At 49.3% G+C, this 27,470-nt stretch overlaps 1 protein-coding gene across 1 annotated transcript in view; it reads left to right on the top strand.

Moving 5' to 3' along the window:
* Positions 1 to 27,470, top strand: part of OCA2 (OCA2 melanosomal transmembrane protein) — a 158,036-nt gene that overhangs the window by 79,447 nt on the left and 51,119 nt on the right. The window contains exons 19-22 of the mRNA XM_037053812.1: positions 536 to 663; positions 21,814 to 21,873; positions 22,442 to 22,546; positions 27,175 to 27,268. Coding sequence (XP_036909707.1) covers positions 536 to 663; positions 21,814 to 21,873; positions 22,442 to 22,546; positions 27,175 to 27,268 — 387 coding nt within the window. The remainder of the gene's footprint in view (positions 1 to 535; positions 664 to 21,813; positions 21,874 to 22,441; positions 22,547 to 27,174; positions 27,269 to 27,470) is intronic.

The following is a 27,470-nucleotide window of genomic DNA, read 5'->3' as shown; positions in this document are numbered from 1 at the left end:
CCCGGTGACTGGACGGCGGCGCCCCGCGAGACGGGCCAGCAGCAGCCTCCAGACTGAGTGCTCGGACACTTGGCAGCCCACAGGACGGGTCTGTCTCTTTACAGCTCAGAGCCCTTGACTGTGTCGGCTTCTATTGCAGGTCGTCTGACCTTGAACGTAGACTGGTAACGGGAAACGTTATGTTACCGCAAGGACTGTGGTGTGGTAATCTACAACGAGTTGTCATTCTACAGGGGACTGTTTGGATCTTGGGGTCATGACCAGATTTAAGTGTTTGGTGGGACTGCTGTCCACAATTTCGTTGCTGCCACTCTGACTTGGCCTTGGTGCTCGCTCTGTCCTTATGTGCATTTGTCTCAATCGGCCTTTCCTTCCTCACCTGTGGAGTTGTATTCACCCTTAAGGTCCCTGCAAAATGTCACCTGGTGAGACCTGCTCACAGTCACCGCATTGGGTCACTCTCTGTGGGTATTCCCACGTCTTTTATCTTTTTTTAAACACACTACAACTCTATGTCCATTTATTTGTCTTTCAGGGTGGATTGCTATTCTGGGTGCCATCTGGTTGCTGATTTTAGCTGATATCCACGATTTTGAGATAATTCTGCACCGAGTGGAGTGGGCAACACTTCTGTTCTTTGCGGCACTTTTTGTTCTGATGGAGGTGAGACTTCAGAACTTATGCAGAATAATCTGTTACCTAGTTTTATATTTTATGTTTTATTCAGTGAATGAAGAACATTGAAGTCTTTCACTATATGGAAAGTGATGTAGGTAGTAATTATTTTTTTTCAAAATATTTTATTTATTTACTTTTAGAGAAAGGGGAAGGAAAGGATAAAGAGAGGAAGAGAAACATCAGTGTGTGGCTGCCTCTTGCGCGTCCCCTACTGGCAATCTGGCCCACAACCTGGGCATGTGCCCTGATTGGGAATCGAACCAGCGACCCTTTGGTTTGCAGGCTGGCACCCAATCCACTGAGTCACACCAGCCAGGGCTAATTAGACTATTTTAAGTTCATTCAGTGTTTTTTTTTTTTTATTGTCTCAGCCACCTGAATATTTCTGATAAAATTGGCTTGATTGCCAGTGGCTATTTCCCCCCCTTGAATTATCTTTGGGGTTTGTCAGCTCGCTCTCAACTAATTTTCCATAAAGTAGCATTTGCTCTAAGTAGGGTTTGAGGCCAAAGGACTTCTTACAGCTAGTTAATGGGGGTAACAGCTTGGTCATCTATTGCATTTTGTGTAACAATTATTACATATTCTGTATCATCATGGAAAAGGCTGCCTTAGAGAAAAGAGTGAATAACATGTATTGTTCTAGTTATAGTCATTACAAAATCATTCCCAAAATGTCTCAGTCATGAGATGTGAGTTGTAAACCTGTGCCCTCCTCACATGCAGAGGTTTAGTGACGTCGGGGTTCCCTCAGGTTCTCCAAACGCCTCACGTCAGTTGCCCAAACGTGCAGTTGACAAACCCACTCGTTTGTAATCCTCTCCGGGTGAAAGCCTTCCCGCTCATTCTTTCTCACTGTCTGTGAGTCAGGTGACTGAGTGACCTCTGTGACTTCGCCCGTGACAGGCTGTGGAGATATAACCGCGTGACTCCGGGGGGCCCTCCCCATCTCCCAGGAAGCTGAGAGTTCTGTTCTTCGTCCTCTGTTCCCTCCTCAGAAATGTCGCCTTTTCTCTTTCAAGTGTCCTGCGCACGCCGAGCACATCGAGTGTGGAGGGGAAAGTCCTGGGTGCTGGTTTCATGACTTGGGCAGTCTCCGCCGAAATGACATGTTTGCTGCAGGTGTCCATTGCTATTTCATTGGATTTTTGGCATTTTTTCTCAGTTTTATACTGTGTGTTGACTGGGTAGAAACTGGAATATTTATTTAGTTATTTCAGAAAGAGGGGAAGGGAGAGAAAAAAGAAGGGAGTGAAACATTGATGTGAGAGAGAAACATCAATTGTTTGCTTCCTGTATGCACCTTGACCAGGGATGGAACTTGCAACCCAGGCACATGCTCTGACTGGGAACCGAGCCGGCGACATTTCGCTCTGTAGGACAACGCCCAGCCCATTGAACTACACTGGTTGGGGCTGTATTCAGTTTTTTTAAAACTGTAGAAATGTATTGTATGGTAAAGATAATGTTAAATTTAAATGAAACAATAACGACTACACATTAGTCACATCACAGCAGTACTACGCTGACATTTAATTTTTTGTACTTATGTGTTTTTCTCCATATGTTTTTGTTTATGCTTCTAATTCGTTTAACGTTTAGAGCATTTCTGGGAAAGTGGATTTCTTTTTCAGAAAGCAGCCAGCAATAATTTTCACAATATTTATGACCAATTTGTGTGTTTCTTGTTCTAACAAAGGTTTTCCATGCATAACCTTGATTTCCTAAAATAACTCACAGTTAACAGTATTTTGACCTGCTTTGGGCTGTAGCGGCCTTTTAAACTGCCGATGAGTGAGCAGAGAATTGCAAGGCAATCAATTTGGCATTGATTTTTGTGAGTACAGGGAATGCGAGATCTGGGGGATGTCAGTTGCTTTTAGCTTTGCTTCACATTTTTCTCTAGTTCTTACAAGTTTCTCAGAGCTCTTTTTGCATAACTATTTTTCAGAGTTGCATGTCTCCCTCCATCTCATGTTTTCTTATTTATTTATTTATAGAGAGGGGGAAGGGAGGGAGAAAGAGAGAGAAACATCCATGTGTGGTTGCCTCTTGTGTGCCCCCTACTGGGGACCTGGCCCACAACCCAGGCATGTGCTCTGACTGGGAATCGAACTGGTGACTCTTTGCTTTGCAGGCCAGCCCTCAGTCCACTGAGCCACACCAGCCAGGGGTCATGTTTTGTTACAAAATATTTTTTCCACAGAGAGACCATTGCAGACTGTTTCTTGAAAATACTGTGGGACTCCCACCCACGAGTGTTTGCGTACCACTAGGAAGCTCTCTCAGGCATGGAAGTGCCCACCAACACATCTTTTAAGAGCATTTGATGAGACCTGACCTGCGTGGCTCACTTGGTTGAGTGTTGCCCGGCAGAGCGAAAGGTCACTGGTTCAATTCCCAGTCCGGGTTAAGATTCCGTCCCAGGTTGGGGCATGTATGGCAGCCCATCAATATTTTTCTCCCTCTCCTCTCTTTCTAAAAATAAATAAATAAAATATTTTTAAAAAGATAATTTGATGAGTTCCCACTTTCCACTTTTTGAATGTATTCCCTTTTCTCTTTTACCCAGTATCATGTTCAAAGTACCGGTCACTAGGAGAAACTTTAAGGCCTGGCTAAGTGGCGGAGATTTTAGTGGATTCTACGATTGCTTTTCTTATTTGAAGGCTCTAGTGAGCAAATACTATTCCTTTCTTTCCTGTCTTCCTTTTCCACTGCTGTTGCTGTGATCGCTCTTTCTTCATTTTATTCTCCTGGTTGTTCTGATGTCTTGCCTCGTGTTCATTTATGTCTACACTCCCCTGGGCACCTTGTCATCTCCCCCTCGTTTCTGAGAAGTCTCTGGATGTTTAAAAATGTTGTTCCGAAGTGCAATGAACCCTCCATTCCTCCCTGATGTTTGTTTACGTGTCGTGTCTGACCTGACGGTGGGTGACTGCATTTCCAAACGCCCGCTGGAGCCTGTCTAATTCCGTCTGGAGCATGGACTTAAAGTTGCCCTCTGCTCTGTGGACAGTTTTGAAAGGGAACTTGCCTCAGTCCATACGTGTTCACTTTCAAATCCTGATGTCGCCTTGCTAGCTCTGTATACACAGCTTCATTTTCCTCTTGTAAATGTGCTGCTATTGGGTTTGCCTGTTTTTTTGTGTGTGTCTGTTTTTTTTTTTAACCAATTCCTATTGCACGGCACCCTCTTCTGTCCGTGGTGCAAAGTGTGGATGTTTTTGAGTTGACCCCACTATGACCACTTGGCAGCCAAAAAGAAGAATGTCTCTCCCTCCAGACCTAACCCTCTGCTTGGGTTTGTCTCAGTCAAGCCTCGTGGGGCAGTGGGAGGAGATGAGGGGGGAGGGGCAGGCTTTGGCCCTGGGTTCTTTTCCAATTTACAGACACTTTGCTGGTTGGATGTTCTCTGAGTTCAGTTATGTGGATGGCCTGGGTTTGTGTAGTTCCTTTTCCTTTACTGTTTCACTTACCGTTTGGGGAAGGAATTTGGAAGTCAGGCCGTCCTATCAGTGTCATTTGTTTCCAGCTACTCCGGTGGCCAGTGTCTAGAAGGGAACCAGTGTCCCTCAATCTCCTAACGTGAAGCCGCGTGCACACACGGAGTCTTGAGCGGGGTCGCAGTGTCGGGCAACGCGGGGTGGTGGTAGCTGCGGGCGGGCGTCCCGGAGCCCAGAGGCCCCAGAGGCTCGGCCTCTCCCTGTGACTTTGCAACTCGATCTTCCCCTCGTGTGTGGAGGGCAGGGCCTTAGCAGCAGAAGGGACTCGACACTCGCGTGTCCTGTGCTCAGATGACCAGGGAGGCACTTTCTCGCCAGGTCTCTGCCCACCTAGAGCCGGCGCCCTGGCCTGCGGGTCCCGCAGGGTGGGCAGCTTGGGCATCCCGTCGCGCTCCCACACCAGACCCCTCAGCGCAGGGCCTTGAGGTCGCCCTGGGTCTGGGTCGCAATGAATTTAGCGCTCAGCATCCTGCGGTCCCCAGTCTTTCAAGGGTAGCTGAAGTGTCTCCTGCGGAAAGGTTGGCGCCCCAAGGTGTTGCGCCCTCGATGGCGAGGGCCTCCTCCAGACTGCTCCCCAAGAGACCTCCCCGCCCAGAGGGCATGGCCTCGGCCCGGCTGGCCTGGGCCCCATGCGGTTCACGCTCTCAGGACCGGAGGAATGGAAGGGGCGACCCGGGTCCTGCTCGGCGGCCGCCAGCCGGGTCCTGGGGAGGAGCGCGTCTCCGCGCAGGCAAATACTATTTCCCGCGGCGTCCGCGGGAAACTGGACGGACCTGGGACGTGGACTCCCGCCGAAGCGGAATAAAGGGCGAGACAGGGTTTAAGCCTCTGAAGGCGTCAAGGTGGACGGATCGTTCTCCAGCCGTACAGCCAGCGCCCGAAGTGTGAGGACACCTGTCTTTGTAAACGTCCCCTCCTCGGAGCGCGGACACCGGCGCTTCGCGTCATTGCGAGGGGATGTCGGGAAAAGTGGTTTCCAGACACTGGGATGAACAACTTTCCTCTGGAACGAAAAGTTCCACCTTCTTATGTGTAAGAAGTGTTCTGTGGATATTAAAAGTTAATTGCTGAGCGTGAGAAAGTGGACCACGGTAATAACGCACGTACAAACCGTTTCCCGCCCCCCCTCCCCCCGAGTTTTCTATCAGGATGGGGCTTCCATACCTCTGGACCGTCCCAAAGGACTTAAGGGTGGCCCTGCGTCTCTGCTGGGCTGCAGGGGCGGGGCCGGGATGGGGTGGAGATAGGCGAGGTGGCCCTTGGGGGACAGGGGTTTCCCAGGGGTTCTTTTTCCGTAGTAGAGGGTGCATTCCAGCGAGTGGGTGGGGGTTGGAAATTACTTAAATCCTCCTTCCAGCTTCCAGTAGACACGTTCCGATCTCTTTTATACTCAGATTTTGAGTGTAACTGGGGCTGTGCCGAGGTGTGACGGGGGCAATCCCTGAGCCTCGAAGCGAGAAGACGGCTCAGGGACCCCAGAAAGGGAGCCGTGGGCTTGGCGGCGCATGTCATCGTCGTGGGTGTTCAGCGCTCAGGGAGGCCGCCGTGTGGTCCTCATGCACGGTGATTGCTGAAGGCCGCGATTCCCGGGAACGTCTGCTTTGGGGTTAAGGTCACGGCGCCCGTGGGGTGGGCTGTGCTACCAGCCTTCCTGCACCGACCCGCTCTACGCCCGCAACAGCCACCAGGGGGCGCTAGACGCCCACACAGGCTCTCAGGGCCCGCGCCCCTTTGTCTTCCCTCCTTGTGGCTGATGTTGAGAAGCCACCAGGCTGTCCCTGTCACAGGGCCTCACTGCTGGGGGTGGAGGATGCCGGTTCTGCAGACCGCCAGCAGGTAACCAGGTGCCCCGGCCAGGTGCCTGTGTGGGCTCTGGGGCCAGGGCCGGCTACCGGATATTCATTCCAACTGGGGAGAAGGGAGAGCAGGTCCTGTCCAGGAGCCCACATGGGGAGCTGGCCACCCAGCTCCCAAATCAAGGCCTGATCCCGGCAGGTACGGGCTTTCTCTTTCCTGTCCGACACCAATGGTGGTTGTCCACCATTGTACGGCCCTTCCTGGGGCCAGGTTACATGGCTCTTCCTGCTCTTCCTGGGCCTCAGGTTACACTGCACTGGCGGGGTGTCATGCTGGGCCACAGCATGTCTGGGAAAGTGCCCCTCCAGACTGCGGTCTTTGCTACAGCTGGAGGAAGAGACACTGCACATATTTACAAGTGGCCACTTACGCATTTCCTGCTGCCTTCTGGAAGGAAGAAGGAAGGAGGCTGGGATGAAACAGAAAGGGCGGATTGCTGACGGCATTAGAAAAATGGACCCCAATGAAATACATTGTCACAAAGAGGCAGCAGTGACTCCTTGTCCCTGTGAGGAGACCCAGCTGGTGACAAATGGCAGAGACTCGTGGGGAGTTTGGTGGACACTGCCTGCAGGGATATGTGGGTAACGGAGTCACAGGCTGCTATCGGGATGGGAGCACTTCCGTTGCCCCAGCACTTGAGGTCTGTTGGACCAGATTTCCAGGCTGGCTTTCCCCAAGATGGTGTGGAGAAGCCCATCCCCGTGGGTTAACACCCTGGGCTTATTCTTCCCACCTCTCAGGACCTGCCTGGGTCTTCCGCTGGCTGGACCCACAAAACCGGAAGATGGGAAAGCTGGATGGATGAAGGCAGGAAGCCCAGCTCCCAGGGAGAATTTGAGGGCCAGCTAGGGGCCCAGTGCAGGCTCTGCCAGCCCGGCCCTCCCCTTGTGCCTGTTAGGGTCTGTTTTTATCCTTGTCCCCAGCACGAGTCGTACAATATCCATCAGCTACTGTGCAGCATGGAATGGTGTTTATTCGGTTGCTCCTGAAACCTAGGTGTTAGCTGTTTTGCACATGGTGATGGAGATAAGGGGGCCAGGGAGGGGAAGAAGCAATGAAGTATGCGACGCACAGCTTCTGAGTTCAGCTCCCACAGCTGATTCCTTTTCTAACACCATCCGCTCCTCACTTTGCTCTGATTGGGTGTCTTCGGCTACTTCGTCTTTCAAATCGCTGATTCAGTCCTGTATCATCTACTCTACTGTGGCTCTAGTGGCTACATTCTTCATTTCAGTTACTGTATTTTTTGTTTATGTCTGGTTCTCGTTTATGTTTTTCTATTCTTTTGTTGAAGTTCTCACTGAGCAATTTCTTTCTTTTTAAAAATAATATTATTTAGTTCTAGGGAGGGGAAGGGAAGGAGAAAGGGAGAGAAACATCAGTGTATGGTTGCCTCTCGCATGCCCCCTACTGGGGACCAGGTCTGCAACCCAGGCATGTGCCCTGACTGGGAATTGAACTGGTGACCCTTTGGTTTGCAGGCCTGCACTCAGTCCACTGAGCCACACCACCCAGGGATTAATTTAGCATCTTTCAAACTGGTGTTTTGAACTCTGCATCTGGTAGATTGTATCCATTTTGTTTCATTCTTTTTCTGGAATTTTGTTCTGTTCTTTCGGCTGGGACATGTTTCTTTCTCTCCCCATTTTGGCAGCCTCCCTGTGTTTGTTTCTGTGTGTTAAGTAGAGCTGCTCAGTCCTGCAGGCTTACTAGAGAGTGGCCTTATGTAGCAGGTGTCCTGTGGGACCCAGCGGTGCAGTCTCCCTGGGCCCCTGAGCGGGGGCTCCACTGGTGTCCCTGGTGTGGTTGCGTGTGCCTCCCTGCTGAAGTGGACCCCAGTTGCTGCTGGCACTGCTGTGGGAGGGATTGACTCTCAGGCTGATGGGCTTTGAGGATTGTCCTCAACTCCAAAGGACAAACCGTGGTGCAGGGGCCGACCCCACAGAGCGGGGTTTGCATTGTCGGGACTCCACTGCCTGCTGAGGCTGCCCTTCAGGGGTGTCATTTGTGGAGGTGGTCAAATGCCACTCTGCTATGCTTTGAAGGTGGCCACTGGGAGTGTCGGTTCTGGGGCCCCTTGGGAGATGGAGGTCAAGGTCAGCTACTGCCTGTGCCCTGTGTCGGGCCACCTGGTGTGAGCTCCTACAAAGTAATCTGCATATGGTTGTCANGTGCAGGGGCCGACCCCACAGAGCGGGATTTGCATTGTCGGGACTCCACTGCCTGCTGAGGCTGCCCTTCAGGGGTGTCATTTGTGGAGGTGGTCAAATGCCGCTCTGCTATGCTTTGAAGGTGGCCACTGGGAGTGTCGGTTCTGGGGCCCCTTGGGAGATGGAGGTCAAGGTCAGCTACTGCCTGTGCCCTGTGTCGGGCCACCTGGTGTGAGCTCCTACAAAGTAATCTGCATATGGTTGTCACCTGTGCTGGGCTTGGAGGTGTCTGGGAGAGGCCAAGCTGTGAACTGACCAGTGGCAGGTGGCCGCTAGTGCTGGACCTGGGGCTACTTAGCAAAAGGTGCAGAGCATGCTGAGGCCGGATTCTGCCTGTTTGGGGGTTGTGAAGCTTTGAGAGACTTTAGAGAAGTCCACAGCATGGGCCAAGGAAGGCTGCTTGTCTCTATCAGCTACTGAAAGAGGTTCTCGCCTATGTGAGAGGTGGGTGGGGTAGGGTCTCAGGGAATCACCAGGATGGGGTGACTTTGAAGGAGGCTTAGATTTGGTGACCACCTGCACCTGGGGGCTGGGTGGGGGCAGGCACAGCAAAGGAGCAATGGCCTCTGCCAGCACTTCTGTCTGGGAGAAAGCTGCCTCTTTAGCTCTCACCTGGAAGCCAGACAATGTAGTTCCTCCCTGTATGTTCCTGGTACTTTTTGATGCTGGAGCTCAGGGCAAGAGTTCACATAAGTCCGTGCTCGGGCCTTTTAAGAGGAACACCTGCGACTCTGGAAGCCTCGTCTCACTCAGCCACGCCCCCTGCTCCTTTTCACAGAATATTAAATCCATCTTTAATATTAGATGGATTTAAACACACATTTAAATTCATCTTTATCTATAATCCTAAGAATAGAATAAGTGTTGTCGGTTGTTTAGAGTTCCTAGAGGCAGTTGTAGATTTAGTGACTTCCCAGGAGGGCTTTTGGTTTGAGAATCTTGAATGAGAAAGTGTGTCCACTTTGCCTGAAGACATTGAAAAGTTCACCCTTGGATCTTCTTGGGAAAATATTGAACTGAAGATGACGTCTCTGTGCTGTGAACCCTAGACAGTCGCTCAGTCTTTGGCCAGAACAGTGGCCCTGGGGTTTGGACGGCAGGGTAGCATTGACCTCCCTCCTGGAATGGAGTGCACAGTCTGAGCCACGGCTTCCAGACCACGAAGGCCCAGCTGCCCTGCCTCGCACCTTGTTTGCCACCGTGCATTTTCGATCGCCAAGCCCGGCCCTGGGGGCCGCCTTGCTGAGGAGTGTGGGTTCGACTGATCACCTCCACCTGGGGCTCCTTCTGAGCAGGCTGGTGGCTGGCGCAACCCTGCCCAGGGCTGCTCAGGTATCCACCCCAGAGGCCCCCCACGGTTCAGTGCAGAGAGCTCTCCTGTCACTTGGCTTGCTCTTTACTCTGCTTTCCCTCCCTTGCAACAGGTTAGTATCTGTTTGGTATTTTAATAAATCTGCGACTACATTCTGTGTGTGACTGTGGGTACCTGTGTGTTACACGTGCACGTAAATTGTGTTCTTGTGTGTCTCCTGTCACCAGAACATAAAGCCTCGGGAATCAGCAAATGTGTCCTTTGTGGTCATGGTTGGATCCCCAGTGTGCCTAATAGTGCCTGCACGTAGTAAGCACTCAACAAACATTTGCCAGATCAATAAAAAAATATGGGCTCTGGCCAGGTGGCTCGGTTGGTTGGAGTGTTGTCTCGTGACCTGAAAGGTTACAGGGTCAATCCCAGCTCAGGGGTGCGTGTGGAGGCAACCGATGGATGTTTCTCTCTCTCTCTCTCTCTCCATCCCTTCCTCTCTCTCTAAAATCACTAATCCTATCCTTGGGTGAGGATTAAAAAAATGAATGAGACTGAGCTGTATAAACTATTGGTTTACCAGGGTTTCATGTTTATAAGATACTTAGGCTTGTAAATCACATTGCATGTCTAGGGGTGACGTCAGAACTGTCACAGGCACCAAGTGGCTCACAGAAGGACCCTTGAGGAAGGCTCCTTGTGAGACTATTGTTATCAGAATCTTCAACTGAAATGAAAGCAAAAAAAAATTTGCTTCCCAAAGCTTTAGTGATTTCTTGTTTCCTAAACAGCGAGTCTCCTAGGCGGGCACACTTACGCTGTAGCTCTTTCCCTCGCTGGGTGTCCAGGGGTTCGGAGAGGCTTCCTGTGTGATGGGATTTCACTGCATCTCTGCCAGAAGGACAGCTTTAGCTGTGCCGGGCTCCATCACAGCAAGTAATCACAGTGCTAATAATAGGATAAAGGCTCTCATTTGTAGGCTGCATGTAATAATTTCATGTTCATGGGTAATCACTCATGCAAATTCCAAACAGTCTTCGTGGAAGCCGTCCAGATCCTCCTTGGCCATCCACCATTTTCTTTTCTCAAAAATATTTTATTTATTTATTTAGAGGGAAAGGGAGGGGGAAAAGGAAACATCAATATGTGTGGGATGCCTCTCACACATCCCCAACTGGGGATCAAACCCATAACCTTAGGCATGTGCCCTGACTGGGATTCGACCCAGCCACGCCCAACCCACTGAGCCACACTGGTCACGGCCCCCATTTTCTTGCATAAGTTACTATGTGGTATAAGTCACCTTCGTGCATAAGACCTATGGCTTATAACATAAAAGTCATGTATCTCACATTCTCCACTGTCTTGAGAAGTGCCATGGTCACCTGAGCAATGACCTGATGTGAATATGTGACAGAAAAGCTGTCCCCGAGAAACTTCCTTCTGAGATGCATCCCCGGAGCGCGCAGCGGCCCCCGCCAGCTCTGCCCCAGAGTGACTCCCACGTGCTCGCTTCCCGAGGTCGAGAACAGCGGCACTTGTTCTTCTTGCCTTAAAAAACAAAACTGCACTGTGGGAACGACGAACATGCCACAAAAATAAATTTCATTCCATGAATTTGGCAGTTTTTAATAATTATTGAAGTCACTTCTGTGTTTCTCCTTCCTGGAATACAAAAAGAGAATTCTTTTTAAAATTACAGATGCCTTTTTTGGTTTATTTTTCAATTACAGTTGACATTCAGTATTATTTTGTGTTACTTTCAGGTGTCCAGCATGGTGGTCAGACCATCACGTATTTTACAAAGGGGTCTTCCCCCTGATATTTCAATGACCCATCTGAGACTGGACATAGTTGTTACAATATTATTGACTATATTCCATATGTTGTACTTTACACTCTGGGACTATTCTGTAACTGCCAGTTTGTACTTTTTAATCCCTCACCTTTTTCACCCAGTCCCCACACGTGCTCCCATCTGCAAACCATCAGTCTGTTCTCTGTACCTGTAAATCTGTTTGAATTTCATTTGTTCATTTATTTGGCTCTTTAGATTCCACATGAGTGAGATCATATGGTGTTTGTCTTTCTCTGACTTACGTCACTTAGCATAACACCCTCTAGGTCCATCCATGCTGTTGCAAATGGCAAGATTTCATCCTTTTTAACGGCTGAGTAATATTCCACTGTATAAATGTATCACTTCTTCTTTATCCAGTCATCTATCATGGATACTTGGGCTGCTTTCCTATCTTGACTATTGTAAATGACACTGCGGTGAACATAGGGGTACATATATTCTTTCAAATTAGTGTTTTGGATTTCTTCAGATGTATTCCCAGTAGTGGGATCACTGGGTTGTAAGGCAGATCCATTTTTAATTTTTTGAGATATTGCCATACTGTTTTCCATAGTGGTTGCAACAGTCTGCATTCCCAGCAACAGTGCACTAGGGTCCCCTTTCTCCACATCTTCACCAGCACTTGCTGTTTGTGGATTTATTGATGGTGGCCATTCCGACCGGTGTGACATCATATATCATTGTGGTTTTAATTTGCATCTCTCTGATGATGAGTGACATTGAGCATTTTATCATATGTCTACTGCCCCTTTGTCAGTTGTCTTTGGTGTAGTGTCTAAATGGGAGATGGCCTCCAAATGGCCTCAGATTCCAGAGTCTGGGACCAACACGAGGATGAGGGTGGTCACCAGGTTATGCCGCAGGCACATGGGTGTGAGGGTCCTCTGGGTGCTGCCTCCTCCTGTCGCCGAGCCTCCCAGCGGTGGTGCCATCTTGCAGGCAGGATTGTCAGTGCAGTCCCTGGGAAGACATGCATTCTGGGGAGACTGGGCACGTAGGCATTTTTATTTTTAAATGTTTGTTGTAAAAATGATTCAAAACAAGCTCTTTATTAGTTGTTTTTAATCCTTACCCAAGGATACATTTATTGATTTTAGAGAGAGAGGAAGGGAGAGAGAGAGAAACATCAATATGAGAGAGAAACGAAACGTCGATCGGCTGCCTCCTGTGCACACCTGACCAGGGACTGAACCCGCAACCTTTTGGTGTGTGGAACGATGCTGCAACCAACTGAGCCGCCTGCCAGGGCCATTTTTATTTTTTAAATGTATGTAGAAAAAAAAAGACTGTAACAAGCTCTTTGTTAGTTTTGATAGCCTTTTTGTAACCTGTTGGTAGCTCCGACAGTCTTCCAAAATAACCGTGTAGTTCAAGTTCAATGGAAATCATTCCAATTGTGATGTATTCCAATGTTTTTGAAAGTAGTTAAGTGTGTCAGCTTAACTTCTCAGTGAGAAGTGTAAGAACTCTCACTCTGTTTTACAGGTTCTAAAAATCCGAGTGTTTTGCTCAGGTCAGATGAAACAATTTCTTAAAAATTTATTTATTTTTAGAGAGGTGAAGGGAGGGAGAAAGGGAAAGAAACATCAATGTGTGGTTGCTTCTTGCGAGTCCCCTACTGGGGACCCGACCTGCAACCAAGGCAGGTCCCCTAGCTGGGAATTGAACCCGCAACCCTTTGGTTTGCATTCTTCAAATGTCTATAAAAATCCTGGCGAGATCCTGGCAAGGTCCTGGCCGGGTGGCCCATTAGTTGGAGTATCATCCTGTGCACCAAAAGGTTGTAGGTTCAGTCCCCACTTGGGGTGTATAGGGAGGCAATCAACTGATGTTTCTCTTTCATATCATATTTTGTCTCTTTAAAAATCAATAAATTAAACATTGAACAAGAACAAAGGAGGAGCAACAGAAGTGGTAACTAGTTAGGCAAATGTATATAAAAACCTTTTTTTCCCCTAAGTTCTTTTACTGACTGTTGAAAGCATCAGTTACAGTATTGTCTGGGAGTGTTGTGATGATGGCTTTATCACAATATTGAAGGCTTGACATGACACAGGTCCTCTTCCTCTACACAGGAGAAGGAGAGGACCTGTGTCATGTCAAGCCTTCTCCATTTTACTTGGTGCAATAAGATACTAACTTCAAGCAGAAAAGCCAGGTAATGTATCTTGTAATCCTGGAGTAACTACTGAAAATACAATGAAAATATTTGGGTCCTGGCTGGTGTAGCTCAGTGAATTGAGCGAAGACCTGTGAACCAAAGGATCGATGTTTGATCCCCACTCAGGGCACATGCCTGGGTTGCAGGCCAGTTCCCAGTGGGGGACGCACAAGAGGCAGCCATACATTGATATTTCTCTCCTTCTCTTCTTCCCTTCCCCTCTAAAGATACATAAATAAAATCTTTAAAAAGCAACAACATAATATTGAAGTAACCCCAAAGAAAGCAGGAAAATGGGCACAGAGATGAATAAAAACAGGGAGAATGTGCCAACAACAAACATGTTTGCTGAATGCAGCAATATCAACAGTTATGCTAAAGGCAACCGTCCAATTAGAAGATACTGAGGGACTGGGTATAAAAGCCAGACTAACATGCATTGCCCACAAGAGATGCAATTTTAATATAAAGATACAATTAGGTTGAACAAAAGTGAATGGACAAATATAGTTTGCCAACAGTCTGCATAGAGGCTGAAGTGGCATCAGATAGACTGATCATGTTATTAGAGGTTAATGAGTGCCATTTCATAATGACAAAGGAGCAGCTTATGGGGAAGACATAGCAGTGATAAATCTGCCTAATAAAGCCTCAGAAAGCAATTGATTCACGAAATTAAAACAGAGTAGACAGCTCCACAGCCACAGAAGGTTCTGTCTTCTCTCAGAGCTTGGTAGATCACCTGGACGGAAGGGCATGAAAACCCCAGAAGACACGAGCAGTGCTGTCAACCGTTTGGATGGCGGTGATTTTTGCAGAATGCGCCACCCGACCCCTCGCTGTGCACGTGTGAGTCCTCCAAGGCGACGTCATTACAGATCGGGGTTGTGGATTCTGAACGCGGCAAATTTAAACCAGAACCTGAAAAAAATCGGGTCTCTCGGGGAAATACCTGCCTTGACATTCAGCAGCTGGGTTCTAATGAACTCCCGAATCAGAGATGAGAAAATATTGTGAAATAAATGTTGGCGAAATAAAACACAAGAAGTGTTGGATGCAGCTGAAGGCTGGAAGGGGAAACATACTGATTAAATACTTACACCAGAAAAGAAGAAAGACCCACAAAGATCAAAAGGATTGACAAACCTCTAGGTCTGAAGAACACAGACCGGCCAAGTCAGCAGTGAGAAGGGCTTATGGGCACACACCCTGCGGGCATGAACGGAGCAGCAAGAACAGTATTAATAACCTCATGCAAACTTATTCAACAAGCTTGTAAAATGGACTGTTTTCTTGAGAAGCATAACTCACCAAAAGTGACTCAAGGAGAAGCAGAAAAATCTGAACAGAATTACATCAAGTAAAGGAATTGAATTAATAAAAAGTCTTCCCACAGGAAAGCTGCAGGTGACGTGCAGGTGACTTCAGTGGTTTATTTTTATTTTTATTTATTCTATTTTTTAGAGAGAGGGGAAGGGAGGGAAAAAGAGAAGGAGAGAAACACCAGTGTGTCATCGCCTCTCCTATGGCCCCCATACCACACACTCAGCATCGTGTCTTGCAGGCCACNGCTTATGGGCACACACCCTGCGGGCATGAACGGAGCAGCAAGAACAGTATTAATAACCTCATGCAAACTTATTCAACAAGCTTGTAAAATGGACTGTTTTCTTGAGAAGCATAACTCACCAAAAGTGACTCAAGGAGAAGCAGAAAAATCTGAACAGAATTACATCAAGTAAAGGAATTGAATTAATAAAAAGTCTTCCCACAGGAAAGCTGCAGGTGACTTCAGTGGTTTATTTTTATTTATTTTATTTTTTAGAGAGAGGGGAAGGGAGGGAAAAAGAGAAGGAGAGAAACACCAGTGTGTCGTTGCCTCTCCTATGGCCCCCATACCACACACTCAGCATCATGCCCTGCAGGCCACAGTTCCAAAGAAATAAAGCGCACAGAAATGCAAGTAGGAAAACTAAAACTGTTCCTAGTTGTTGATGATATTGCTCATGTAGAAAGCCCCACATGACATATATTTCCCCCCAGTATTACTAGAATTAATAAATAAATTCAACAAAGCCACAACTGCAAGATCAGTATAGAAAAGTAAATGGTATTCTCCTATACTGGCAACAAACCAGTGGAAAATATTGAAGAAACAATTGCATTTACAGTGCTTATCAAAAACATTAAAAACTGGACGTAAAACTAACAAAATAGGCCTGAGGTCTCTACACCAAAAAATATGCATACTGAGAGATTATGGAAAAAATATAATGGATTGTTTTCATTGCTTTCAGAGAGAGGAAGGGAGGGAGGAAGAGAGAGAGGGGGAGGGAAATGGATTTGTTGCCTCTGGCACTTGTCCCAGTCAGGGATCAAACCCCCAACCTGGGTATGTGCCCTGCTCAGGAATTGAACCCTTGACCTTTCCATCCGTGGGATGATGCTCCAACAACTGAGCTACACCAGCCAGGGCACAGCCAAAGCATTTTTAGAAGAACAACAATGGAGCTAAACCTCCCTCTATCATTTCACAGTTCAACTGTAACACTATAGCAACGAAGCCAGCGTGGTACTGGTAAGAAGCAGATCAAAGCAACAGAATAGAGAATCCGGAAATGGACCCTACAGATGTGATCGGCTAATTTTCAGTGAAAATGCCCAAAGCAAGTCAATGGGGAAAGGGACATCTTTTTGGCAAATGGTGCTGAATCGGGTGGATGTACGTACGAAAAATGAAGCGCTGGAGTTGAATTATGCTCACGCTTTACCTGTTTAGTAGAGTTCTTAGTGAGGCTCCTCTTTTCATTGCTGGTATCGATGACCTGTGACCTGTTCTCTCTCCCTTCTTGTGGGGGCAACTTTGCCCGCAAGTCCCCCTGTTGGCTGCGGATGAAAATGAAACTACCAAGACATGATCTGCTTGGGGAGGAGAGGTGGCCAATCTCTCACAGTAGATGGACCAGGAACCCCTTCCTCAATAGCTTTTGTTAGGTTCGTAATACACAGGAATACAGGTAAAGCTCATCAATCAATATCAGGCGGCAAGGATGAAACAGTAGATAACATTTCAAAGAAATCTGAGGGCTTAGTCTGAGTCAGTATCTGTCAGGTAAGGGGGTTGCAAAAACTTTGGGAGACATACTCATTTCCTGCTTGGACCCTTATCATATGAATGAAAACACTCTTAGCAAAGCAGGCCTCACAGGATTTTAGGAACTCTTTCTTATGCCTGAGCACCCCAGATACCGCTCTAGCAAGGCAAGGGGCTGCATCGCCTCCCCACACAGGTTTTCAGGCTTAAGGGGATTAGACCCAGGAAGCACTTCTCCCAGAGGACATGGGGACTCAGGCTATGTGAGAAGAGCCGGCGGGCGAGGGTCCATCAATCCCTCTTTGTTGCAGCCCCCCGAGTCCTTCCATGAGGGCCTCCCAAATGATTGTGTCTGGCCTAGGTTGCCCCTCCTTTGAGGGGTCTTACCGGGCTCTGACTAACCGACCAAGCGTTGGGGGCAGGGATGGATGAAGCAGAAGCAGCGCCGCTGCCAGGGAGATCAGCTTTGTCTCCTGTGGCCCGCAGTCTGGAGGTCGCTCACTCAGCCTTACCCGTGGGGGGCACTTACAGCTCCTGAAACCAGGCAGAGCCGTTCCCAGCATCTTCCCTTCTGCTTCCCCCTCCTCCTCCTCCCCCTCCTCCTCCTCCTCCCCTTCTTCTTTTTCTTCCTCTCCTCCTCCTCCTCCTCGGCCTTTCTATTCATCAGTTGCCTGTGAATGAGTAAATACATGTTTAGTCTTAACTCTCAGTGGAATATTTTCTATTTGCTTTCCATTTTATTTTTTTTTACTTCCTTTCGGTTCAGTTTCTTATGTTTTTTTCCTAACCATTGAAGATAGTGCTTAGTTTTTGTCTTTTCATGTTTCCTATTTTCCAGTATGATATTTAAGGCCACAAATTTCCTGTTAGCATAGATTAGCTGCGTCCTCCAAGGTTTGATATGTATTTTTATTGTTTACATTTTTATTCATTCAAACATGTTCAGTTTCCATTTTGATTTTTTGACTCATGTTCCTTTTTTTCTTTGGCAAATTCCCCAAGTGATTGTGGAGTTGTCTATGTCATCCTTGTAGTTCTATTTATTTTTTATGTATTGTGAGGCTGTATGACTTCAGAATGGTTAACTCTTCGGGGTGAACCAAAAAACAGTTACAAAACTTTCATTTGTTAAACTTTGCAAGGTGTACATATATTTGTATCCTTCCACTTTCAACTTGTCTGCACCTTTATGGTTTAGAAGTGTCTTTGGCAAATAGCGTGGATTCGGGCATAAAACCCAAAGGTTTAATTTGCTCTGACATCGTATTTTTGTTTTCAATCCCCTTGTTTGCCTTTGCATTCACTGGAGGTTATTTAAAATTCTGTTCCCGTTTTTGGCAGTTCTATACCTTTTCCGGGATTCTTTTGAGGTGACGACCTTTGCCCTTAGCGCACCAAGGGCTGGTGGTGACTGGTTCCCAAGGAGGATTTTGCGATCTTCAACCCTGTTTTCTTCAAACAGAATCCCTCTTCTGTGATCTGTAGCTGAACTCTCCTGTACGCGGGTTTGGGATCTGTGGAAATCTGCTTCGGTTTCTCAATCCTGTTGTTTGTCCTCGCGTGTCCCAGGTTTCATCACCTGCATCCCAGGTGATGATTTTTGACTTGATGTTAGTCAGCGGGACTCCTGGGTGCCTACTTTTGGGGCTTGTGTCCGCATCTGCTGGGGAATTCAGCCCGTGTCGTGGGTCTCGGTTCAGTGTGAGGATCCCTGGTTCAGCCTACAACCTCACTGCTGCTCAGCCTCAGGGCTCTGCTTCAGCATCAAGTTCAAGGCAGTTCTGTGCCACCCACACCTGCAGCTCCCAGGCAGTGAAGAACATATTCGTGGGGACAGTGTTCCTTGGGAAACATTGCTTTGTCTTACTAACTCACTAATGCTACAATGTGTTTTTTTTTAAACCCTCTGTGTGTTTTTTTAAACCCTCGACTGAGGATGTGTTTATTGATTTTTAGAGAGAGAGGAAGGGAGGTTAGGGAGAGAGAGAGAGACAGATAGACATTGATTGGTTGCCTTCTGTACATGCCCCAAATGGAGATTGAACCTGAAACATAGGTATGTACCCTGACTGGGAATCGAACCCGCAACCTTATTGGTGTACAGGGCCAATGCTCCAACCAACTGAGCCACCTGACCAGGGTCCAAATGTGCTTTATCCAGGATCTACTTATTTGGCTTGTAAAAGGGACCCTTAGTCCTCCTAGTACATTCTTTTGAAAAAAAGTAGTAGTGTCGATGTGTTGTGTTTGCCTCATTTCCAGGGGACTGGGATCTCAGGCCATGGTGGCATCAGCCTTTTGCGACCTGTTTCTGCAGCAGAAAAAGGAAGAGGTCTCATGTGGTTATGCGATCGTCTTTACTATATACATCAACAGAGGAACTGGCGATGTGTATAATCTTCACTCATACTTAAATTTGAGTTTGCTGACATGTACAATGTACACTGTATACTGACACTCATAGACCGGGGGCGGGGGGGTGAGGTGTCGCATGGTTATTTCATTTGCCTTTTTATAAAAGAGTACTTCAGTGGAGGTTGCATTTTCCTCTTATTTTGGTTTTTCCCCCAATAGAGAGATTGATTACTTTGAACTGAGTGGTTAGATGTAATGTCCCAGTGTTTTGAAGATTTCCTTTTATTTTGTCTCGCGCTGCATGCCGCGGACCATGGTATTTGGGATAATCACAGGACCTACACATGCAATTGCATAGCGGTCTGAAGCTACATGTTGCAATGTACACAGAACTCGATTTGATATCTAGCAGAGAATTTTCATTGAGTTTAGACCTTGGATTTCTCTCTAAAAAGATTTTGTTCCTCTATTTTTAGAGAAAGGGGAAGGGAGGAAGAGAAGGAGAGAGAGAAACATCAATGTGTGGTTGCCTCTCACACGCCCCCTCCTGGAGACCTGGCCGCAACCCAGGCGTGTGCCCTGACTAGGAATCGAACCCGTGACCCTAGGTTCATAGCCCACTTTCGATCCACCGAGTTACACTAGTCAGGGCAACACCCTGGACTTGTTTTCAGTGAGTGCTCTATATCACAATGAAAGATGTGGCCTATCTTAATTTTTTCACAAGTTAAAAATTGCATTTCAGTCACATTTGGGTTAAACTAAACTAGTGATTCTTCACAGGGGTGATTTTGTGCCCCTGGTGACACTGGCACCGTCTGGGGACACTTTTGGCCATCACCTGCTGCTGGCACGTCCTCTAGATCCGGCTCAACACCCCACAGCACGCAGGACAGGCCCACAGCAAAGAGTGGCTGGGGGGGGTCAGTGGGTGCTGTACTTAGTGGGGGCATCAGCTGTAAGGTGTATAAATGTCCAACCGTGCTGCTGTGCGCCAGAGACTCATAGAATATTGAATGCTGTCAGTGAAAAATAAAAATAATTAAAAAATTTTTAAATGATCGGGTTTCTAATATCAGCCGGACTGAGGCCGAGGAACCGTGCTCTGGGTAGATTTCTCCGAGGAGGTAGTTGCTGTAATAGCAGAATTCTGATCAAAGAACCACACTGGGACTTTCTTTATCTACTCGTTTATTTAAGTTGTTTCCCTGTTTTAAAACATTGTTTTACCCTGGCTGAGTGGCTCACTTAGTTGGAGCATTGTCCCGTACACCGGAAGGTTGGGGGGTTTGATCCCCAGTCAGGGCACGTACCTAAGTTGTGGGTTCGATCCCTGGTTGGGGCTCATATGGGAGGCAGGCAGTCCATGTTCCTCCCTCTTTCTCCCTCATCCTTCCTCTCTCACTAAAATCAATAAAACTATAAAAAAAGAAATAAAAAGTACTATTTATTAAAGTATAGTTGATGTACCAGATGACCTTAGTGTTGGGTGCACACCACAGTGATTTGCATTTACATTCTTTATGACCACCACAATAAGTCTGGTAGCCTCTGTCATACACAGAGTTAGTGGGATATCTTGACAGTTTTCCTGATGCTGGGCTCCACAGTTTTTCTTTTTCTTTTTCCTTTCTCACTTTCTTTTTTTGAGAGAGAGGGGAAAGGAGGGAGAAAGTGAGAGAGAAACATCAATTGGTTGCCTCTCCTAATCTCCCCTGAACCTGCAAATGAGGCATGAGCCTTCCCCGGGAATCGAACTCGCAGCCTTTTGGTTTGTAGGATGATGCCCAACCCACTGAGTCACACAGGCCAGGCCTGGGTTGCATAGCTTTTAAATGAAGGCCAACAAGCAACTCTACAGAAGATGGGGAAGTTTCAAACTTATATTTAAACATGGACATGCTGACAGTTTTAGTTTTTATAGTCATATTTAGCATGATGACATCACGTTTGAGAGGTGTGGGGCAGCTGTCATCCACTTCTGGTGGCCTCCTGGTGCTGCTCCCTGCCCAGGGCCCGTCTTGGGCAACACAGCCACCCGTTAACCCCAGGGCTGGGATGAGGCTGCAGCTGGAGCAGACAGCACCTGTGTCCCACCTCTCTCTGGACACAATTTTCTGGCTCTTTCCAGGGCTTCGGTTAAATAGACCTTTCCTTCCTTTCTTTGATGCTTATATAAACCTGTGTCCTCTTTTTATTGTTATTCTTCTAAAACTCTGCGATGCTTAACTTTGAAAGAATGTGAGGTGCATTTTCCATGGAAGATTAGTGTGGAGGTGTGAGAGGCAAGACAGCCTTCTACTGCAATTTAAATTGAATGTGGCCGTGAATACAAATCGTGTCTTTTTTCTAAGACTTTATTTATTTACTTTTAGAGAGAGGGGAAGGGAGGGAGAAAGAGAGGGAGAGAGAGATCAGGGTGTGAGAGAAACATAGACCAGTTGCCTCTCGCACGCCCCCTACCGGGGTCCTGTCCCGGAACCCAGGCATGTGCCCTGACTGGGAATTGAACTGGTGACCCTTTGGTTCACAGGCCAGCGCTCAGTCCACTGAGCCACACCAGCCAGGGCACAAATCACATCCTTATACTGGCTTCTTGGTGATTCCTCAGTGAGCTTGTGTGATAGTAAACGATTTCTAGTGTCAGAGAAATCATCTTTTGTAAGTGAGGAGCCTGGGTTACCTTCTGTTCCCTTGTCTCCATCTCAAAGGCTGGCTCTTTAAGGTCTGCATATGTATGTTCTCAGCTTTAAGGCGATTCTCATCTTACGTCCCTTTCTTCTAGGCGCTGGCACACCTGCACTTAGTAGAGTACCTTGGCCAGCAGACCATTTTGCTGATAAAGGTAGGTTACGTGCGGTGATACAATGTGCTCTGGCCACTGTGCCTTTGAATCTTTTAAAAAAATCTGGCAAGAATAAGTCACATTAATTATGTAAAAAGCACAGTCGGGGCCCTTTTTTATCCTGGGCAGCCTGGAGATGAAGGGAGCCTTAAAAAAAATAGATAGAATGACAGATGCCTGTAATTTTGCTATTAGCCTTTGGTTAACACCTAAGACAGACAGACAGCAGTCTCGGTAAGTGACTGTGAGAGGTCCCAGCCGCGGTGCAATGGCAGGACAGCAGGTGGGTGCGACCGGTGTGACCAGTGTGCCACCACCAGGCCCAGGGCCACCGGCTCCCCGGGCACGGCTGGCTGACTTGGGCGTGCCTGGGATTTGCTCCTTGTGACCCGTGGAACCTGGCCGGGCTCCCGGAGGGGTCAGGGTGGTGTGGGCTGCTCCTGTGCACATGCCCGGACCCTCCTGGGCCTCCCGTGTGTCCGACCCAGGACAGACGGCCGTGCATGCCAGGACACGAGGGCTGTGTGTCCCGAGTGCGTGTGACAAACGCTGCGTCTGCCCCTTCCAGATGGTCCCAGAGGACCAGCGTCTCGCTGCCGCCATTGTGCTGGTGGTGTGGGTCTCGGCACTCGCATCTTCCCTGATGGACAACATCCCATTCACAACCACAATGGTGAGTCGCATGTCTCCCGGGGCAGAGGCCCAGCTCGCAGCCTGCAGACAGTCTGAGCTCGCCTTTCCCCCAGAGGAGGCAGAGGCCGGGCCCTGGGTGCTGGCTTGGCTGTGCTGTCCGCAGGCTCAGAGGGCAGACGGCAGGGCCCGAGGTGGTGGGGGCGGGGGGTGGGGGGAGGGCAGGGGCTGTGTGTGTGGTGGGTCCACCCCTTTGACAGCTGCCGCCACTGAGGCATAGAAAACGCAGCTTTTACTTTTCCTTGAGGAGTATCAGGCGGTGCTCTGAGACAGAGCCTGGCTGAAGGCATTTGTCCTTTATTCCTCACGGATGTGGAAGTGGTGTGTTTCGCCCACTGGCTCCTGGTGTGGGCAGGGACTGGACTGTGACTTGTCCGTGTGCTCTGGGCCCCACTGATGTTGGGGTACGCACAAGAGGCCTTCACCGGGTGGACAGCCCCATCCATCCCCACTGGGCCCTCTGACGTGGTCGATCGCTGGGCTCACGGCAGCACCATGAGCCCCAATGTGACAAAGTAAAGGCAGGAGCAGGAACCTGGGGCCCCCCGGGGGCCCTACCCCCTGCAGGACACCGTGCAGGGGCTCCCACGACATTCTATCACCCCATGTCATAGTCAGAATCACGGGGCCCAAAGGCGCAGAGTGGAGATGTGGGCACTGAGCCCAGGGTGGCTGGCCTCCGCGGCTGCACTTCTTCGTGTCACAGGACCCCAGGGTCATCTGGGACTCTGCGTCACCTGCATGATGCCTGAAATCACAGCCTGTCCTGGCTGGCCCTCCAGCCACCGAGCTACAGGGTCGGGCCCAGCCAGTCCGAGCTCCTCCATGGCTGTCAGTGTGTTTCCACAAATTCCCGGGTGAGCGAAGAAGGCGTGTGGCCGGTGTCCAATGTCCGGCCTGGCTCAGCGGGCCATCAGGGCTGTGGTCCACAGGGCTGGGGGACGGGCAGCAGCCCCTCTCAGGCAGACCCCATGGCTGGGGCCTCCTGCTGAGGGGACTGTGTGCGTCTGATTCTCGGCTGACATGAAATCTACAGGGTGCCCCGTGCATCTGAACTCAGAGATGCCCCACGGGGTGGTCACAGCCCAAGGACTTTGTTGCCAACTGTTATCTGTTTTTCCTCGTGGCCCCAGGTGCTCACAGCGGATGTGCCCCACTTCCTGGGGCGGGGTTCCAGGTCTTGGGAATAGGGTCCTCTGTGGGACTGAAAGACACGTCCTTATTGTGACAGTTTAGAATCCTCCATTTTCTTAAAAACTGGCACTTAATAAATTAAAAAAAATCCTTGCCTGAAGACATGTTTATTGATTTTACAGAGAGAGGAAGGGAGGGAGGTTGGGAGGTGGGGAGAGAGAGAGAGAGAGAGAGAGAAGGGTTGTGAGAGAGAAGCATGGATCGCTTGCCTTCCATTCGTGCCCCCACTGGGGATTGAACCCACAACCCAGGCATGTGCCCTGACCAGGGATCGAGCCCACAGCCTTTTGGTGTACGGGACAACACTCCAACCCACTGACCCACCCGGCCGGGGTGAAAAGGACCCTTTTGATATTTTCATTCCTCACACTTGAAGAGCAACATAAAATTTAAAATTAAAACGTAAATCTGGGAAGTCACAGCTAGTATAACAGATGCCTGTATGTTGACCACCCCAAATGGGGACGCTGCAGCATCAGCCCCTCTACCTCAGGTTGTCTCGTCTGTTTTATTTTTGTGACACAAAGTATTACAGGTGACTGTAACCTTTTCCTGTTTCTCCCCCACCCCCAGGGCCCCTCCCTGTCCTGAGGGAGCCACCCTCACAAATTTGGGGTACACTCACTTACTCGATGGCACACTGGGGAAGGGGGAAAGGGAGGGGTCCTGGTTGATGTGTCGCCATGGACGGAAACCAAATGCTGAGTCCGAAGCCACAGCCTTGTGTGAGGGGGGCCCGCTGAACCCCCACAGGTCAGTGGTCCGGCTTTCCCAGGTCGGCATGTGGTGCCTATGTGGCTGTGTTCGGGGACAGCGTGGAGCTGGGTTTCTGCTGGAGCCTGGAAGTGGCACTGAGTGACCTTGGGCAGGACGTGGACACGTGGCCTGGCCCAGGTGCGGGGCCTGGGCCTTGGGGGAGCACTGAGGTCTGTGCCCCTTCCCTGCTCCCTCCCCCCTTCCACTCGGGTGTCTTTGTGCTGCTTCTGTCCTGTCCAACTGCGGTGGCCAGGGTTCGGTCTGCAGATTGCATACTTAGACACCCCCAGAAGTGTCTGCTGACCTGGCACATGGCCAGTGAGCTCCACGTGTGAGGAGCGGAGTCTATCCACGGCCAGACATGCAAGCAGATCGACGAGTGTTGTTGGGTGTTGTCCAGACTCACTGCGGCCTCTCTGATCGATGGTTCCGATATGGCATCTCAGCATCGACGGCCCGTTTCCACTCGCCCTGGAGGCCCATTATCTGTGTCTCTTCAGGTGGCTGGTCTCTTTCACGTGGCCTGCAGTCTCTCTCCATCTCCACCCCGAGCCCCAGTCTGGTCCACCTTCCTCCAGTGCTTTATTGGCAGCGTTCTGAGAAAACTGTTTTCTTTTGGAATCCTTCTCATTTTTAAGCAGCATGCAAGTCAGTTTTTCAAATTTCAAGCAGGTAATTCATATCTAAGAATAGTTTTATATTTTGAAATTTGTGTTAACAAATGCACTAGTGTTTATTTCTACTATTTTTTATGGTTTTGCATTAATTATGCCTTTTCTTTGCCAATTATTTTTTTCTCTTGTCATCTTCTGAATTCTCTTGGACTGATAAATCCCATCCATCCCCTGCCCTGGCCGGGTGGCTCAGTTGGTTGGAGCATTGTCCCAGGTACCAAAAGGTCATGGATTTGATTCCTGGTCGAGGCACAGACCTAGGTTGTGGGTTTGATCCTTGGTTGAAGCATGTACAGGAGGCAACCCATCTATGTTTCCAACATCAATGTTTTTCCCTCTCTCTCTCTCTTGATCTCTCTCCCCCTTCCTGCCTCTCTAAAATCAATAAACATATCCTTTGCTGAGAGTTAAAAAAAAGTCTCACCCCTGAACTGGTTTGGCTGGTGCTGATTTTATTCCTACGAGGTTAGTGGGGACCATTCCGTGTGGAAGGCACAGGGCTGCATCCACATTCCAGGCAACACTTGCAACCCACAGAGCCCTCTTTAGGTAAAAGAGAACAGGAGTTTATGTAAAGATGGCGCCTGGTTCATGGGATTTCTGAAGGGCACCCTGGGTGCTGCTCTGCATGGGTGCTTAGGCCCACCCTCCGATGCTGGCCTTCGAGTGCTGGGCCCTATGTCACTCCACCCTGTGGGTGTCATGTCACACTTCTCTAGACCCTCCAAGCTGCCCCTTGCTCAGGAGTGTCTGACAGCAGGAGCCTGTGTCATGGGCTGTTCTAGCTGCAAAGGAGGCGGGGACGGTAAAGTTCGGGCTCTGCCTTGAGAAACCAGAACTCATGGACTAGAGTTCCTCAAACGCAGGAGTTTCTCAAAGGCCCCTTCAGTGCCTCCTTAAATATCTTTTCTGTGATGTTTTCTGTACCCCCATCCCCCCATGGCCTTGCTTATCTTATGGGTTTCCATAACACTCTGCACAGCCCCACTGCAGCGTCATCAAAGTCATTGTCAAGGCCTGCCTGCACTTGCATCCTCTTACGAGCACTGTGCCTGACACAGAAGGTGTTTTGTGAGTCGGACTTGGGGCCACCTTCCTTAGCATGGTGCTGGGCGTATGTCTCTCTGGTGCCTTTGCCTATGCTTTATCTTTTTTCTTTAATTTATTTTTTAAAAATATTTCATTTATTTATTTTTGAGAGAGGGGATGGGAGGGAGACAGAGAGGGAGAGAAACATCAATGTGTGCTTCACTGTAGCATGCCACCTAGTCGGGGGACCTGGCCCACAACCCAGGCATGTGCCCTGACTGGGAACTGAACTGGTGACCTTTTGGCTAGCATTCAATCCACTGAGCCACACCAGCCAGGGCCCTTTGCCTGTGATCTTATTTGCTGCTGGCAACAGCCACCCCGCTCCACGGTGTCCTTCCCTGTCCTGAGACCCGATCTCTCCTGTTTGTTGTCCCTTCCCTGGGCCTCAGCTGTCGCTGCGGATCCACAGGCCCAGGTGCTGGTTGGACGCGTCTCTTTGTTACCCGTGTTGGGCTTCTTGGCTTCCTCAAGATGGAAATTGGGAGGAGCCCCATGGAAAGTTCCAGACAGATGCTACTAAGCTTGCGTTTGAGCACCAGGGAGGCAGCGCAGGCGCAAGCGGGGGGGGGGCTCGGAACTGGCTGTGCATGGAGGTGGTGTGGGCAGCCTGCCCTGTGGTTACCGTCCCAGGTGCCCTGTGAGGCTCTCGGTGACCTGATTCCATTTAGGACCCGCGGCGGCGGCAGCGGGGGGCCGCGGAAGGAGGGCCAGTCAGTCGTGCGGCCAGAAACAAAGACGTACCAAAGGCTGCGACCACGGGCTGTGTGACCCCAGAGCTCACTTGGCTTCCGGTGGAAATGTCCTGGGCTCCTGCTATTTGACGGCGGAAAAGCGCTATGGATTTGGACGGTCCGTCGCCTCCCTGGGTGTGACGTCACCTTATTTCCCTCTGCAGATCCCCGTGCTCCTGAACCTGAGTCGGGACCCCGAAGTCAGCCTGCCCACACCGCCGCTCATGTACGCGCTGGCCTTCGGCACCTGCCTGGGAGGTAAGAGGTGCAGGTGCCCACCATGCTGCGAGGCGCAGTGATGCCCCGGGCGCACCCCAGCCAAGGCCGTGAGGGGAGTTGGGCAGCTTCCTGAGCACATAGTCATCTCCAACCCTGCAGCCACTCCGTCCCTCTGTGCTGCCTGTCTCTCTCCGCCTCCCGCAGGGCCACCCTGACACCCTAAGCTGGTGATCTGAGGTCG

The sequence above is a fragment of the Sturnira hondurensis genome, unplaced genomic scaffold, assembly GCF_014824575.4.
Source record: "Sturnira hondurensis isolate 20B ecotype Veracruz unplaced genomic scaffold, ASM1482457v3 Scaffold0007865, whole genome shotgun sequence".
Lineage (NCBI taxonomy): Eukaryota > Metazoa > Chordata > Mammalia > Chiroptera > Phyllostomidae > Sturnira > Sturnira hondurensis.
This window is presented reverse-complemented; position numbering and strand designations above follow the sequence as displayed.